Source organism: Plectropomus leopardus, chromosome 4 (assembly GCF_026936395.1).
Source record: "Plectropomus leopardus strain MGB_pleo_1.0 chromosome 4, ASM2693639v1, whole genome shotgun sequence".
Lineage (NCBI taxonomy): Eukaryota > Metazoa > Chordata > Actinopteri > Perciformes > Serranidae > Plectropomus > Plectropomus leopardus.
The window spans coordinates 30,062,218-30,080,393 of NC_142179.1; the positions used below are offsets into that span (position 1 = coordinate 30,062,218).

General features: G+C 41.5%; 2 protein-coding genes across 2 annotated transcripts; both read right to left on the reverse strand.

Annotated features, from left to right (window-relative positions):
• Window positions 1-4,003: 4,003 nt before the first annotated feature.
• Window positions 4,004-6,983, reverse strand: LOC121944562 (uncharacterized). Its single transcript, XM_042488395.2, has 3 exons — window positions 6,107-6,983; window positions 4,742-4,886; window positions 4,004-4,595 (listed from the first exon to the last, which is right to left on the reverse strand). Exons 1-3 carry the CDS (start codon window positions 6,531-6,533, stop codon window positions 4,250-4,252), a joined length of 918 nt encoding a protein of 305 aa, XP_042344329.2. The 5' UTR covers window positions 6,534-6,983; the 3' UTR covers window positions 4,004-4,249.
• Window positions 6,984-7,137: 154 nt separating this feature from the next.
• On the reverse strand, window positions 7,138-17,786 carry hps4 (HPS4 biogenesis of lysosomal organelles complex 3 subunit 2). The gene is made up of 12 exons (XM_042488392.2): window positions 17,402-17,786; window positions 16,820-16,910; window positions 16,063-16,206; window positions 15,841-15,948; window positions 15,511-15,627; window positions 14,899-14,993; window positions 14,741-14,813; window positions 10,242-10,360; window positions 9,477-10,122; window positions 9,225-9,351; window positions 8,826-8,937; window positions 7,138-8,548 (listed from the first exon to the last, which is right to left on the reverse strand). Exons 1-12 carry the CDS (start codon window positions 17,431-17,433, stop codon window positions 8,380-8,382), a joined length of 1,833 nt encoding a protein of 610 aa, XP_042344326.2. The 5' UTR covers window positions 17,434-17,786; the 3' UTR covers window positions 7,138-8,379.
• Window positions 17,787-18,176: the final 390 nt, after the last annotated feature.

An 18,176-nucleotide genomic window follows, 5' to 3' on the forward strand; every position in this document is an offset into this window, starting at 1 on the left:
TTGACTGAATTTGCTATTTGAATTGGCTATTTCAAAGATTTGAAAATCTAATTTCCACCTTGAATTTTTGGATCTGATTTACCTTTTGATATTATAAACTTCAAGAAACTTCATATTTTAATTTCAACCCGGTGAATTCAGAACAAAAAATTCAGACACGTGTAAATAAATGTTTGTAATGCTGTGAAGCAACTTGTGTTTAATTTGTAATATTAAGTATGCAGTGGCGATTAAAATACTCAATTCCCCTTATTTCCCTCCATAAGTACCCCTCACCTATCAAATTAAACTGATTTAGAGGCATCAAGTGTGTGCCACTTTTCCAATATTAGCTCACTGGGAGAACGGTTATAATCATTTTATTTTTCGTCTTGGTTTGGTTAATGAATAAGTGTTTTTGATTGAGAACAGAATGCTGTTTTGACTCTGACGTCAGTCCTCTGCAGCTCAGTGATAATATAATAAATTGTGAGAATCTGTGCCAGTCAATGCACTTGTTTCATACATCCCCAAAAGTTGCTCTGCGTGGTCCCACAAGCCTAACCGCCTGCAGTCAGAGACAAGAAAGCACAACATCGGTGCAGGTAGAAAAATCAAATGTTTACTTGACGTTACAAATCAGCGTTTGTCGCCTCATTCTTCACTCGGCCTTTTCAGATCTGTTGTCTTAAAGCGTTCCGGTGTGGACTGTACCATTTTGTTAATTCAGTGTGAACTCTCAGTGCTATTAAGCTACATTTTCTAGTCCTTGAAATTGATCGAGCTAAACCGGGGACAAATCTTTTATCTATCTTAATCTGTCTTTGAGCCTTTCTTCCTATGTGGCCACGTTATCAGAGTCTAGCTCGGCTGTGTTTCCGCCTCAGCTTTTGGACGATTTTATCCTTTTTTTTGCTTTCCATGCGGTCTGAAAAGCAGCTTTGTTCTTCATTTTTGGTGGAGTTGTGTTGTGAACCCTCCTATTTATGTATCTAGTTACCTTCCTTAAGTGCTTAGCTCTACTCCGAGGACGATTTTGTAACTTTGCCTGATTCACTAATGCGTCTTAAATGTCCCCCGACCCCCCCGCCAGTATTGCTGTTGCCATACGCAGTACTTGAAAATGGTTAATAATTCAGGTGGTGTGGATCCTTCCTCACTCCTCCATTCTCCTTCCCATTTTAATTGATGGTGAACAGGAAATTTGTGCCAGAAAATATTCGGTCAGTTGTCGACAGTTTTTGGGGGGTTTTGTTGTCTTTCTTTCTTTCATTGTTTAAGTTGTAAACTCGACTCATATTTAAGACATATAAGCACCTTTTTTTTTTCCTTTTGAAAAGATGCAAACATTTCATTTAATTCAGCACCAAAGTCACCGTGTTCTGTTCCTCTGCAAGTCTACACAGTTGCGTGTGTATATAAGGTACAAAAATCACACTTTTTATCGTGTGACAACCGTTTTGTTCTCATCACTTTTCGTGTTGTGGCTGAGGTGTGAAGGGTTTTTGTGTTTTGTTTTTTCTCATGAGGAAGACTTCGTGGCCTTTCTTGTGGAGACGAACGGTTGTTGGTACAGAGTATAAAAAATTTTAACGGGCAGCCAGATGAACTGACTGTTGGAAAGTCAAATAAATGAGATTATGTCTGAAAATGTGGGATCTTCCATTCTATTCTATATAATTTAAATCAGAGTGGGGCTGATCTGGAGATATTTTATAATACGCTTGGATTTGTATGTTTGAATTTTTTTCCTCAGGATCTATTTTGTTTTGAGTTTTTAAAACGTGATATTTTATTGGTGTGACATTTTGCACTGCCTCATGTATTTGAAAATCATGTCATTTTTGTGTGTGTGTGTTTGTCTTTGTTGCCTTGAATTATTGAATACATTGTGCTTTATCATCATTTGCCTTGAGGTTGCTCTTTTGTTTGGCTTGTATCAAATCATCCTCCTTTCTTTTTCTTGTGTTAAAAATACACTTTTCAGGGCTAGATTTTCATTCCACATGATGCTCTTGTTTGGAGTAAGATACGTCTGTAGGTAGAATTAATATAGCAGGAGTCTGTCGTTAACTTCAAACTTTTCTAGGAGCAAAGCCAGCCAAAAACAAATGGAAAGATTACTTAAACAGCCTAATTTAGCTCCTCACCAGCCTTTTTGGACCTGAACAGTCAGTGCATCTCACATCTGAATGAAACAGAGTGGAATGAAGATCTGCTCTTCTTTCTTTTTTTTTACATTACAACCAAAGAATTGCCGCCTTCCATCCAAATTCTTAAATGCAGAGTCCTAATGTGACACTAAATATTCTTCACTCCTTTCATTTACTTTTTTCCTCGCCTGATGAAGCAGTGAGGAAGGAAAACACGTCATGTCCTGTCATCATATTTTGTCATCACCACTAATAATTGCCCCGCCGTGACACCCAGTCTTGAAATTTTCCTTTAATTGCTCTTTAATGTCAATTTGTCTGAGGTGACCATTTTTTCAGCTTGTTGCTTTTCCTCCTTTTTCCTCATTTTCAAAGCAACTGAACATGTGAGATGAATTTAAACTGAAAATTCGAACAGCCAAACATCTGCTAACGTGTCCATCGTCCAGGCAGCGGACCACGCGCGCAAACGAGGTCCACCAGCCCAGCCTCCGATCACACGGTGTGAGAGTGTGAGACAGTGAGTGTGCGCTTAATTCTGAGTCCTACTGTTTTAGTTCTACATGTGTTGGATGAGTAAATGCTCCTGTGGGGGTGTGGGGGGGAGGGGGGGATGCTGTAGGCAGCAGCAGGTGGAGTGAGAAATGTATTGGAGACCCCTGATCTGATCTGACTGATGTGGCATATATCTGCAAAAATGGGAAATGCTGATAAATGCTGTCTCTTTTTAATAAATGTGCTATTTTATCAGAATGTGGTGCTGCTGTTTTTCCACTCTTGACACCCTTAATATGTTTTTTATACTTTTGTACTATACTTTATGTAAACAAGGTCTATTGGCCCTAAATTCCAAAACGAAGGGAAAAATGTGTGATAATGGGTTGGACTGAAGTAAGACGACAAGTGTATACTTTAAATAACAGTCAAACCAGGTGGGGTCATTTTGACCCCAGAGGACAAAAGGTGTATGGCAATCAGGAGGACATTAGGAGGGTTTTAAGTCACCTGGTTGAGTACTTTGTAAACTAGCTCGGTGTTTAAAGGGACAGTTCACTCCAAAATCAAAAATACATATTCATCCTCTTACCTGAAGTGCTATTTATCCAGCTAGCTGTTTGGGGTGTGAGCTGCTGAGTGTTGGAGATATCGGCCATAAAGTTTTCTGCCTTCATCCTATATAATGTAACTAGATGGCACCCAGCTTGTGGTGCTCAAAGTGCCAAAAAAATACTTTTGAAAAACTCAACAGCGATGTCTCTTTCCAGAAATCATGACCCAGTTACTCAAGATAAGCCACAGAGCTTGTTGTGAGCAGTTTCATGTAGGAACTATTTTCTTTCTACTGAAATACAACTCCCAACCGAATCACTGCACAGAAGGAAGAGTGCACCACAAGCTGAGTGACATCCAGTGTCATTATACTGATGAGACATTTCTGCAGCCGGTATCTCAAACACTCAACAACTCGCACAAAAACACTCTAGATTGATAAATATCACTACAGGAAAAGGAAAAAATGTGTCATTTTGATTTTGGTGGTGATCTGTCGCTTTAACAGTAGTCTTGTGTTAAATTTGATTTGTCTTTTAACAAGTGCTGTGCCTGTGAAACCACAGTGTCTAAAGTGTGAAGCATCTTGGAACTACACAAATGTTTTATAAAAACTCTAGCAATCTTAGCTTAGTTCAGCAGGGTCACAGCACATGCACAAAGCCTTTGTTTGTCCAGGTGTTGTTTCTTCCACCTTTTCCCACCAACTGTGAAAACCTCTTGAAATAGAAGCACATATCTAAAAGGTGTTGGGACCAGAATGTCCAAAAGAGGACCACAGCTGAACAAAGTCCACTGACAGAAACACTTCAGGTCATGAGCCATTTTAAGTCGAGCTTTAATAACCAAAGAATGACTCCATGAAGTCACAGTATATCATATTCACTATGTACACACATATATAATCTATATATTTTACAACAAAAAATAACATTTATAAATTAATAGATTTGACATTGAAGTGCATCATTTCCTCGTAGGCTTTGAGGCTTTATGTCTTTTTAGCAAGGACATAGATTCAGCTAATAAAATGTCTCCACGCAGAGCAGTCCAGTCTCAGTTTGACCTCATCTGTAGTACAGAGCCATGAAAGGTGTATGTGAGAGATGAACGCCGCCACTTTTGCAGGACACCCCCGATCCAGCCTGACTGCAGCTCAGGATCAGGCCCAGCTCCAGAGCAGGCAGCACGCCGGCAGCCCCATCCCCCCACACATCACCATCAGTGTCCTGCAGAGCCCCAGAAGCAGGCTTTTCTCCTGGTGGATGCCCCCTGGAAGAAAACACCACCCGCCGCATGTTCACCAAGCTGGGACCGCCTTCGGCACCACCTGCCGCCTCCTGCAGAGTCTGGAAAAGGGACAGCAGATCCACTCTGAGCTCCAGCGTGTTGCCCCGTGACCACAAGCTGTACCTGAGGGAGGCAAAAAAACAGCAGGGTTACCACCAGTCCCAGAGGCCATCAGTGAAATCGCTTTGTGTCCTTGGAGACTAAAATACTGAAATCAAGAATTGGTGTAACACAGGAAGTCCTTAGAAGATCACATTAAGAGTTTTTACCTTGTAGGAAGGTCTCTCTTTGCCATAAATGAAATCACTGGATGGATATCCAAATGTTGGGGGTTGGAGAGCTGGAGGTGAAGCTCAGCTCTCATGACTGTCAACGATAAAATCTCCCTGGTGAGGAGAAACTCCACATCTGAGCCTGAGGAAGAGGAGGAGAAGAGAGACTGTCAGAGTCACAGAGCAGCACATGCACTCGTGTCACGCTCTGGTTTGATAAACCCCAGGGATCGGAGCAGGATCTCCTGCGCAGAGGTGATGTTTTCACTCCTAATGCCTTGTTAATCTGTCAGCGGGGTATCTTAACACCTCTCGGAGAGGACATTAAGGCAGCTAAGACTCATTTGTATGCAGATAACACCGTCCTCTATACAGCTGCATTAATCGAGCCATTAACATCCCGCAAAGTGCTTTTCAAACGCATCAGCTTGCAGTTCTGTGGCTCATGACATTCCTGCACAATGTCACCCTTTCAACACTACACTGTATATGTTTGCATATGGCTGCTTGATGCTTGATGTCTTTTTCCTGTTCAGATAATTCTGAATGTTAACTGACTGCGCAAAGGGAATGTAAGTGAATTAAATGATGAATGTCAACACTTCAAATGAGCAAGGCTGCTCTTTTTCTCTGTCACAGTGTCTCCCAAGCCTCTCCTTGAGTGCCGCTTGTCCTGCATGTTTTATACTTCTCCCTGCTGCAGCACAGCTGAATTAAATGATCGTCTTGTTATCGAGCAGCATCAGGAGTGATCATTTGAATCAGCTGTGTTGCAGCAGGGAGAGATCTAAAACATGCAGGACAGGGGGCACTCTACTCTTTGAGAAGTTTGGGAAACACTGCTCTATTACGTGTTATATTTCATATCACAGGCGTAGGTTTTAGAACATGGATATTTGTCGAATATTCCCATTCCCGAATAAAATCATTAAAGTACCAAGTTTTCTGACGGAGGAGCCCCAAAACCCTGCATGTGTACCCTCCCATTTTTAAACTAAGCTTATGCCCTTGTCTCGTACAGCTTTTTATGCTATAGATATCTTGACTCAAAGTCTAAGAAATACATGAACTTAAATGTAGGAATGGCAATGCTGTTTTGATGCAGACTGTTTCTTCATTGTTTGGGGGAGGTTTGCCCTCACTGATGTCTACAGGCCAACAGTGGAGACAACAGCTCCTGCAGTTACAATAACTACCTGTCTATGTTGCACTGAGTTACATTTAGGGGAATTAAAATAAAATGAACACAAACCTGATCTTTGCTTTTTCTAGTTGAGCTCACCAAAACGACAAAATTCAGTTTTACAGAATATTTTTAAAAAAGTTTATCACAACATGGTGTGTGTTTCAGTTGGATCTTACCTCCTCTCAGCCGACCCTGAATCCCCTTTATGCTCCAGCAGTTGAGTCCTTCCTGACAGCAGTGGTAAACCCGCCGGACGAAGCTGAACAGAGATTTTCCTGGGAACACCAGGCCCTGGGAGGCTCCTGGGGAAAAGGGCCGAACACGCAGCTGCAGCAGCGTTGCATTATCCTCAGGAGCTTGGCCTGTGTTTTCCAGCCAAGGCGCCGTCAGCTCCGCGCATCGCTCACGGTGCGTCTCCACAATCCCGCGCCTCCACCGCCTCGACGCGTCCGTGCGTAAAGTTGATCCGGACGATTCATCTGCAGGTTTCTGCGACTGTGACAAAAATCCCAGCGTGTCCACTGCGCGTCCAAATACTCCAGTGTTACTTGTCATCGCGGAGAGAAGAAATAGAGCAATCCAAATGCAGCGCGAGGAGCCCATGGTAATATCCCCAAATCCTGGTTCTTCACTGATGGATAACACGCAGCCTCTCTGTTGTGCCAACTCTCCCTCTGCTTGCTATAAACCTCACTTACAATGGGGGCATCTTTCCACTTAGAATTTGAATCCTGACCCTCCTCACAGACCCTGCCCCTCTTTTTGTTCGAGCCCTTAACCACCCATTTGCCCCCCCACTGCTACCTTTCAATGCGCCTGCATAATGAGGCGCCCCGAAGAGCGCCGACCCCGACCATTCAAATTCAGCCACTCAGCTAATGACTCTAATGACTCCATATCTGGGACATCAAGACCCATCTTATTTACACACACACACACACACACACACACACACACAGAGCGCAGAAACACTCGGACAGAGCGTGAATGATAACATTTTATGAGCATGTGCTTGGCTTTTTTAATAGCTTTGCACACTTCTGGGGGTTAGCTGTAACCATTTCGAAACGAGGCGTTAAGCCTGAGGTGGAAAACAATGAGGGCACATTGCAGGGTCACATGCAGGCCCCTGATGGCCCTAATAAGGCCGTGTAGTCCCTGTGGTTTCAAACAAGCCTTTACAAAAGTAGCTCACAGGACTCAACACTGAGAGGATCATGTATTCATTTAATTTCCACTAATAATGCACTACAGTGTTTCTCTGTGCAGCAAACTTTACAATACAAACATTTCTTAACAAATGACCCAGTCAACAAATAATAGAGTTGATCTAACAGCTGGATAGTTAAATAATACTTGTTTATGCTACCAAACGTGATCTGAAAAAGGAAGCATAGAACTGTCAGGCCAGAAAAAAAACCCCACTATCAGGTCATAACACGAAAAGTTCCTTGTTTTAAAAAGATATTTTATTGTTATAATAAGCTGTTTTCATGTTATAACAACTTATTTTTTTCATGTTTTACAAGATGTGTTCATGGTATATCAAGAAACGGTTCTCCTTGTGACTATATACTTGTTTATATTTGTTATAACATGAAACAGTTCATGTAATAACACAATCCCGTATCACGTAATAACGTAAAACGCTTCACATTATAACAAGGTAAGTATATTGTTACAAGAAGAAATGGTTGTTGTCATAACATGAAAATATCTTTCTTAACATGTGTAAAAAGCAACTTCTACTACCTGATACTGGTCAGTTGTTTTTTGTTTTTTTTGGGCCTGGCAGTTCTACACTTTTGTATGAAATAAATAGACATTTTTATTTTAAAAAACAAAACTATTTTAAATTATTTGATAAATTTGTGTAATAAATCAATACATTTTTGCAGTGTGTGCAGCAAGAAAAAAAATGATTCTGTACAGGTGCACCAAATTAAATATTAAGAAGATTTAATCTCACCTTTGTCAAAATTCTAAATAAAACTAATAAATAAAAGTAATAGGAATCATTAGGTTGGCTGCATTGAGGACGTGACTGAACGGAATATATATGTAAAATGAAAAGGTTGCAACACGTGTGCAGTGTTTAAACGGGAGTAAAGTTGTGCTTCTATGTACAAAAGGTGACATGTTTGAGCATAACGAAATGTGCACAAATTGTACTAAAAAAAACACAGAAATAACAAACTATGACTAAAATCTCATGTACACAAAACATCCTCTACCAGCCATCCTCTGTCATTCATGGTTACGATAAAGACTTAAAAAATGCAAAGTTCTGCTATGAAAATAAGTACCATTAGTTTTCACCTGCTAACGGTCTGCCGTGAGAAGAAGTAAACCACAGCAGGAAGCTTTAAATCACATTCTCAAATGTTCACTGTTGCGGTGCAGATTACTCACAGGGCAGCTCTTCATGTGCACAGAGCAGCTGTGTCGATCAGAGCAGGTTAACCCCGTGTTTCAGTAGCCTGTGTCGGGCCTTGCTGGGCAGCGAGAAAGCACTATCCTGGTGGTTTGGGATGCCAGAGTTCCTCAGCGATCCCCCGTGCTGGAAGTAAGTTTCCTGGGCCAGGCTGCGGGTCCCATACACAGCAGCTCCTGCGCTCCTGCGGTGAAAATGTCACATTTACATTTCAAGCATGTAACATGCAAAACAAAAGAGCAAAGCCATGCAATAAAGACATAAAACAATAGAACTTTGGTTTCCAGTAAATGTGAGCTGTTGGGAGTTTGATCTATTGCAAGAGGAGGAAGAACGTTTGTGGCGACAGACAAGATTAACTGACAGATCCGACCCCCACCCCCGACTTCTCCTTGAGGAGCCATGAAAGGCACGAGAAACCCCCACAACCTCCACCATCATCACGTCACTGCAGTACTGACCTGATAATAGCCTCCTGCAGAGTTTCAGTGTTACAGAAATGAGAGTGAAGAAGTGATGTGGCTCTCACAAAAGGACGCTCCGGGGCTCCCCCTGGTCGACCAGACAGGTTGGCTGCAGAGACACACAATAACAACGGACTCAGTGTCGTGGTGGCACATTAACTTGGACATGCATGCCTGCTGCAAAGGAATGCATCCAAATCCCCACAATCCCTAGTGCCCAGGTAGAGATGTCAGGGCAGGAGATACTCACTCTAGTAGAAAACTGGGAAACTGGAAAAGACAGAATTATCAGAAATATCAGAAATACAAAGATGAAAAGAGAGTAAAGACATATGCAAAAAGAGTCAAAGAGCGAATTAAGAGAGGAGGTACATCTGGGCGTTATGGAGGCCTCACTTGTCAGCGTGCTCTGAATGCAGTCAAAATGGGCAAAGGTGTAAGGTGTTGGAGCACCCGGGGCCCCTGGAGGGATGGTCCTCAGATGGGCTTCCAGTCCATTAAGTGATGCCATGCTGCTGTGATACTGGATAGAAACCATAAAGGTCGAGTCACGTGTTAGCATTACAAAGGAAAAAGCTCAACTTTCAATGTCATAATGTCATAAAAAAAAGAGAAAAAAATACCAGTTATTAGCTGGCTGATTCTCACCACTTCCTCCATAGACGCGGCGTCACTCAAGAAGCGCGGCTCCACCAGCAGAGCCAGCACCAAACCTTTCACCCGGTGCATGTACAGCGTCATGGGAATCAGTGGACACTCCTCTGGTTGGTCAATGGCACCAGAGCAAGAAGGAGGATCTTGTATCGCTGCCTCCTGGCCCTGAATACTGCCCCCTCTGCTGTCTTCTTCCAAAACCTTATTGTCATGTGGTTCCTCATCCCCAGACCCTCTGAACACTGCCCCACACGCCGTGTCTCCATGTCCTCCATTCAGATGGGAGTTTTCTTCAAACAATGAGCCGTCTCCTTCATTATTTATCTCACTGCCTCTGCCTTCGTTGCTGTGAAAACTGTGATAATACGACTCCTCCAGTGTGTCCTCCTCAGCTTCAGGGGAGTGTTTGCCGTTTGAGAGAGAAGGCTGCGATGGGGGGTTGAGCGGACTAGCGGCACTCTGTGATGGAGCTGGGCTAAACACCGAGCTGTCTGACATGCAAGGGCTGAAAGACACCTTCTGGGGAGACTGGGAGGAACCTGGATAAGATGGCTCTGACTCGGTGGAGGGAGTGTCAGATAACGTTCTTGACAGGCGGGTCTTTTTTGGGGAGGTGTCTTTGTGTGGAGTAAGGAGGGAACTGGAGGGGAGAAAACAGTTGAAGACAGAAATGGTCGACAGACATACAGCTTTAAAGATGCTGTGTAAGTCACATAGCTTCTGTGAAGACAACTGAAAGTCAGTAAAGAGAGGGGCTACCTGAAATCTTTGTCGACGGGGGCAGATTGCAGGTAGTGGAGTTCGGACATGGTGAGGAACACACTGGTGGAGCTTACAGTACCACCAAATGAGCTGCCTGGTCCGTTGGGCCTCTGGGCCTGAATCAAAATTGTAACATTGATTTAATTATTTTTCTGTTAAATAAAATATCTGACATTTTGGTAAACACACTTATTGGCTTTCTTGTCAAGAGTTAGATAAATACTACTCTCATGTCTCACACAGTGAATAGAGTGCTGCGGGGATGACCTTTGTTCACGGGCTGTTACGAAAGTTAGCATGACCCTGGTTCCTCATCAAAAATTAAGAAAATATCAATTATTCTTTTGGAATGACTGCAGAAAATAAGTTCTGTGGCAAACAAAAGTTTATGATACTCACATTTTGTTCAACAAGATAATAACCTTCACAAATTAACTCCACTTTTATGATGTTTTAAAGCCTAAATGTAAAGTAAAAAGCTAATGATGGGCTATATACGAACTACACTCACCACCAAAACGAGGCTCATTTCAGTCTCACTTAGCCACTTGTTAGCAATCTGTTTTTTAAATACCTACAAGTTTCACAATTAACGTGTGGTAATAACTGATATATTATATGTTGTAGAACAAGACACGAAAGTCTCTTAAGCTTGTATTAAACACAAAACATACTTCAGGCATGACCAAAACCCTGTCAATAACCCACCGACTTCAAAACAAGGGACGCTAAAGTTCACTGCTCTATATGTAGCTGGAGCCAGCAGCCCGTTAGCTAACTGGAAACCACTCTGTTCAAATGTAACATATTTCGGCAAGCATTAACTCTTTTACATTTTGGTTTTTGTACAGATATATACATAAAACAGATATAGTCAGTTAATAAGCTTTAGTGGGGCTGGTGGGCTAGCTGTTTTCATTTTTTAAAGTAGGCTAAGCTAACAGTTGATGCTAGAATGGATCGTCCGGCACTGTAGCTAACGTCACGTTAGCTACAGTGCCGTCGGTTATCTTTAGGTTATCTGACTGAACCCCCTTTCAGAAATTTGATAACTCTGCCGAGTTAAATCTCCATGAAAAGTGACTAAATTAATGTCAAAAAAGTTCAATATTTCCCACTGAAATGTAATGAAGTATTAGTATAAAGTAGTCCAATGGAATTAAGTAAAGCTACCTCAAATTGTAATTAACTAGCTACATTACCTGAGTAAATGACAGCCGGTATCATTAAGTTACGAGGCAGCGACACTCATCATTATGCCATGAGTAACTCCTCATACATGCAGTACATTCAACTCTTAATAGCATTTCTCTTTCTGCTTCAACTGAACAAATGACTGAAGTGGTTAAACAAATGTATGTTTTGTGAAACACTGATGTTGTGACTGCAGTCGAGCTGATTTAAAAAGAGGTCTAGATATGCAGGCTGAATATTTAAACATTTGATTTGTGTGAATGCAGTCTATGCAGTTACTGTATGAATCGGTGCAGTTAGATAAAGCTGAAATCCTCAGCTTTATCCTCCATGTTAAAAAAATCTGCCAGAAACTACACGCTGCTGTGATTGGTTGACTCCACTGTGAACATTATAGACATATATTAACTGTGTCCCAATTCATGGTGTGCCTCCTTCAGAGGGCGCAGCCTACACGGTCTATAGAGGCTCCTTCGGAGGCACCTCCGAAGGGCGCATCAACAGTTGTTAAACAGGACGGTCTAACCTTCGGAGGATTTCCAGATGTTCCCCACGTCACAATTGATTTCTGCTGTCAAGGCTCACCAGAGAGAGAATGTTTCTATGTAACTAAAACAGTATTTATATAATATGCGTCTAAAATATATTTCTGTAATGTATTTCATAATACGTTATTTTGCTTTGGCAACAATTTGACAAACATTCATGCCAACAGAGCTGATATGAATTGAAGGGGGGTGTGGGGGGGGGGGTACTAAAACAAACAAAAGAAAGAAATGATGGAGCCAGGACTGTTGCTTTTATTTTCATTTTTTACTACTTTGCCTGAGGAGAAGAAGCGCCTCTGTCGGCAGCGGCAGCTGATTTATCTCCAGGCAGCAGAGCCTTGCTCAGCGGACGAAGCACTCCTCTGCTGCGGGCAGCACAGCAGGGCACAGTGCGGAGCTGGCTCTACATCCCCATAGCTAGTATTTTAGGTGGCTACATGTTAGCATTACTTATGTCAGGTATTATGAAAGAAATTATGAGGTTTTAATGTCCCTCTAAGTTTCACATATCTAGCGTTTGATTTTCAAATGATTAAAAAACAAATTAAAAGTAAAATCAATGCTCCGATCTCCGCTCTGTGCCGCCATGATGAGAATTATTTTTGAAGATCGCGGGCACGCAAGGAATCTTGGGAAATGGAAGGCCATGAAGGGCGCAGTAGCAATGTGTCCTCCAAAAAGAGGGAAAAGAAGGCTGCATTTATGGGCTGCTGAAGGACCCTTCAAATTGGGACAGCCTTCGCACAGCGTTGTGACATAATCGGCCTTCGAATGCAGCCTCCGAAGGATGCAGACCCTGAACTGGGACACAGCTACAGAGTGGTGAAGAGATGACATGTCTTTTTAAGCCAGCCAAGAAGTAAGCATCGCACCTTGTCAAAAACCTTATGGGTTTTTTGAATGAGATTTTCCGTTATCCCCAAAAAGAAGCTCTCTGATAAACACAAGTTTAAGATATTTACACATTTTGTTCAGCATAATAATCATCACGGCTAAGCGTCACTTTTGTGTGTTTTGAAGCAGAAATGAAATCGCCAGAAGCAAAAAGCTATTGTTAGGCTAAACACAAACTACATCGTGGTCGCACGACTTAAACGTCACCACTGCAAAGACTGTAGAACACGTTAAAACACAATCAAAAAATATTATAAACAGATAAACCTACAAGTTCAAGTGCGAGTCTGTAAAGCTGTAAAGGCGGACAAGTAGGTTTTATGAGTTTCTGTGTCCGGTGTGATGACGTCTAACGTCCCCAACAAACACTGTAGTCCCATTTAGCCGCTTGTTAGCAACTGCCTTTTTTTTAAAAACGAGTAAAACCTTAAAAGTCTAAAAACTGGGTCTCTGCAGATGTATTTTATGCTGCAGGAAAAAAAATGTGTAAATATCTTTAGCCTGTGTTAACCACAGACCTTATTTAAGGCATTTTATAGAAAACCCATTCAAAAAACCCATAGACTTTAGGACGAGGGAACCGGAGGTGCTAAAAGGCTAACGGACTTCCGCGTTTTAGGACGCATTACTTCACCACTCTATGACCGTATATGTGAGCATCAGATGACGTGCAGCGGACTTCCCGCGCTCCTTCCTCCAGATGATCATTCTAGCATCAACCTAAGTTAACAGGCTTCAAGATAGATGACATGAGAGTGATAACAAGCTACTCTGCTAACTTTAGGCAAGAGAGTGAATTAAATTATCATATTTCCAACTATTTTAGCAAAGCTACTCCTATATTGTGTCTTTCTGAAAATGCTTATCTAATAAAAATTAGTTACAAAAGTGGGTTCCAAGGTCTTTCTGTGACCTTTTAAAGGGCCCTTGGCTAGCTCTCAGCAAAAAAAAATTTAAAAAAATTTCAATCCCATTATTTAATTCAATTAAAGTGAGTACAAATCATTGTTGGGTAATATTCATGCCCCGTTTACACGTACACGGTTATTTTTAGAAAGGGACATTTCACCCTCTTCAAAAATAATTCCGTGCACACGTATCCGTTTTCAGAAAACTTTGCGTTTACACGAATCCGTGTATGTCTGCTGCCAGGACACTCCAAAACTGTAGGTGGCAGTGTAACGAGAAGCTGAAGCCCACGTTAGCCAATCAGCAGTGATGACCGCGACATCCTAAAATTTTCACGCCACTCCTCCGGGACAACCACTTCATTTACAAAGTTGTCCCACCAGACAACAGTTCTCCCTGGACGGACCCAAAACCGGCGACGCTGGCAGTGACGCGGACAGGCTCTTGGTGTTGGAGGGAGGAGAAGTTGTTGCAAAATTGCTGTCCTCCGAACACTCATCCGTCTCTGCTCCTCCATGTAATAAATCAGCTGTAGTTGTAAATGTAAGCATGAGAAGAGGGCTTGCACCAACGGCTGCTACTCTGAGGGGGATCCATGGTTACCATAGCAACATGTAAACATAGGTCGCACTTTTGACGCAAGTGCAAGTTCTGTCGCATACTGTGACGTCTACTGCCTGCGTTTTCTCCGTTTTGCTCCGTTTACACGCAAATGGGCAACCGGCGTTTTTCCAAAATCTCCACCCTGGCCGGAGTTTTTAAAAAGCATCGTTTTCAGAGGCGAATTCTCCGTTTGCATGTAAACGAAGGGTGCAAACGCAGGAATATTTCTCCGTTTCTAAAAATAACCGCGTATGTGTAAATGGGGCATTAGTCTACTGTTTCAAATGTTATATACACGACCTTTGTAGCTCCCACTCGAGAATGCATGAGGACAGCATTAGCTCCTACCTTGATGTATGTTTCACACTCATGAACCATCACCTTCATTGTGAGCTCTGGAGACATCTGTGTGCTCACAACTCTGTGGAGAAAAAGCATATTTCAAAACCTGCTATTTACAGAAACTATCCCACTAACAAGTGGATGTGGTCCAAATGTCAGCTCACCTTCCTCTGAAGAGGATACAGCCGGCTAACACTAGAGGGCAACGCTGACAGGCCTGAAGAATGAGTGCAGCTTTGAGCAGGAGAAGTGGGTCAACCTGGGGATGAGAATTTAAATTGTGACCTTTTAGTTGCTGTAAAAGCACATACAGGTGATAAATATGCAATTTATAACCCCTTTCAGTTCAACTGTTAAACCAAGACACTAATAAAAGAAACTCCAGTGCTGGAATATGAAGTTTTCGAATGCTTCGTCATCTGTTGTATAATGTGACATATTTGGCAAGTTTCATGTTGCAAATGCTATAAAGAAACAATGGGATTTGACTGAAAGTGATTTCAAAATAGCACATTTTGTGCATTGTATTCTAACTTTTCAAGTGGCTATAAACCAGAAACATCCAGGATTTACTGGCATTTTCTTGGCAGCTTGCGCACATCTAAATTTACTCTCTAGGTGCAATGAATATGCAGAAATAAGCCTCTGAGTGTTCGCCAAGACACACTAAGCAGTTACACAATACCACAGGACATTGAGACATAGTCATATCCTGTCTGAGAGCAGCTTTATACAACAGCAGCATTAAATGTAGAGTTGTGACATTTTGTACGTACATTAGTTGAGTCAATGGTCCCCAGGCAGCTGAAGATGTGATGAAGCTCTGAGGATGCTCTCCGCAGGTGTGAAAGGTACTGCGCCCATCGAGCAGCCAGAGTCTCCTGACTGTTAAGCTGCAGTGCAAAACAAAGTTTGGATTATAATATGCACTTGAAAAGGACTGATAATTGGAGCTTTTGTAGATCACTCTATTATATCAGTCTTAACCTGATTCGGGGTATTACCTTTCTTTAAAAAAACATTTGAATCTCTGTTGGACAATCCAGAATTAAAAAAAAAAACAAGTCAACTATGGCATAGGACAGCTAGACAGCTGAGGACTGTACCTGGTAGCTCTGTCGGACACAGCCATTATAGAAGCAAAAGAGGTTTATTAGGTGATCCAGGAGTTCACAGACACTGACGGTGGGGACTTCCACTGAGCAGCCCAGAGCCTAGGGAAAAAAAAGAAAAGATGTTGCCAAAATAACCGTCAGAGACTCATATTTTGGAGAAAATAAAGAAACGATTTGAAAAGTTGCAGCTGGGCTAACTGTGTGCTCACTCACCCAAAAGAAGTCATCTTTCATGCAGATGGCAAACTTGTTGCGGCGCAGCCTCAGTATGCGCACAGGAGAGGAGGAGAGCTCAGAGACACAGCGGCCCGCGCCAGCAAGCTGACCACAGATCAGCTCTTGCTTATCTAAAGGGGTCTGACAGAAATGCACACAGTGCTGATCAACTTTGAGGTTACAGAACTGAAAACAGTGTCAAAGTATAGAGACATAAACAAGCACTTGGGTGGTCATTATCACACTCAACATACTCATAAAGCTCCATTAAAAAAAGAAAATAAAATCTGTAAAAGAATAAGAAAATAAATGTTAAAATATAAAGAGGAAAGAATAAATAAGTACAAACACATCTGGAAATATGAAGAGAAACAAGAGACATAAAAGAAGAAATAAATGGGGAAAAAAGAGACAAATAATAAAATATAAAATAGAGTTGATATAAGCATTTCCATTTATTTTGACATGTATATGTTCATTTATCTTTACATTTTTTTTAGTATAAAATGATTTTTAAATAAATAACTTCATTTATCTATTTTTATATGATTTCATTTATACTTCTTTTCACTATTGCTTTTGCTTTCCCCTATTATTGTTACTTAATTTTTTATTTCTCTTTACTTTTTACTTCACTTTATTTATCCCTATGTATACTTCCTTTTTTTAAACTACTATTATTCTTTATGGCACTCATATGACTTCATACAGTACAACCAAACGTGTATTTTGCAACAATTTCTGAGAGCCAAACCTCTTCAGGGTAGAAGTAGCAGATTCCTTCTCTTGTTTGGTCACCTTCACCTTTCACCTTGGATCCATCATAGAGGAAGAAATAATTACACCTGCAAAATACATACACAAAGAAATGTATAAATTCTTCATTAAATGACTAAAAGGTAAAAGCAGTTTCAGCTTTAGACGGGACACTGGCTGTCGTTTAAATCCATAACTTTATTCATATGATTGACAAGAAAATCCAAGTGCCAAACATTGATTACAGTAATTGTGATGCTCCAGTATATTTTATTTGATTTGAATCCAGGTGTAGCAGAAAAACCTGCAGCCACAGTGGCCTGAAATCTATGGAGGCAGCCCATTTACTTTTATGTGCATGAAAGGCTTCATGCAAAAGCATTGATGTTTGGTTTAATAATCTGTATAATTTCATTTTAGTGGCTGGATGATTTGACAGATAATGCACACGAAAAGATTAAAGCAGCGTTTATTACAGCCCAGTAAACAGAGGTGGGTGTTTACTGGTTTACTGGCAGATTCTGACTTGTTTCTGCAGTGAAAGTGGCCGCAGACTGAGTGAGGACTCAGCTGAGCTTACCTTCTCGAGTCTGGCTGCACGAGCTCAGCCATCACCGACACGAAGCCCAGAAACAGCTGTATGTTCCTCAGTCATCGGTTATCTTGTACCCATGTATTTCCTCCCCGACAGGCTGAAGATGCACTCCGATGAGAAAAAGTAGAAGTGAAGATTTCAGCTGCGACTCGGAGTGAGACGTAACAATCCTCACTTCCTCTCACCTCTCACAACCAGCTGATCTATACTCAGAAAACAAACTCTGTGCTACATGTCACACACACGGACGGTGTTTTCATCCACTGTTTGGGTTCAGTTTGGCTCTGAAGTGAGGGAGTTTGACAGAGCTGCTGCCAATTGAGGAATGCGGGTCAGTCACACGCAGTGGAAGTCATGTGAAAGTACGGAGATCTTAATGGGACAAACTAGTGCGCCGTTTACAAACGCTCAACAAGCCAAGCCTGGTGGTTTGGGGAATGCTGTATTTACAGATTTTACTAAGTATAAGTAGAGCTACCACAGTGTATAAAAAGAGGATCGATAATAATTCCTGTTTTTACTTAATATACTTACATAAGCTTCTAATATAATCGTTGCATTTGTGTTTGAGCAGCATTTTAATGTTACAGGTGGTAAAGCGAGTCTCATATCAACTACTTTACCTTCGGGTATCTCAGTCTGCAGGTTATGATATCATTATGCTTTGTATGTGTACTTTCCAGCTCTATAAATAACTATCTTAATATTTAAAAGGGACCACAAAGGCCCAGGTTAGTTGGAGTATGCTTAAATGTTTTAC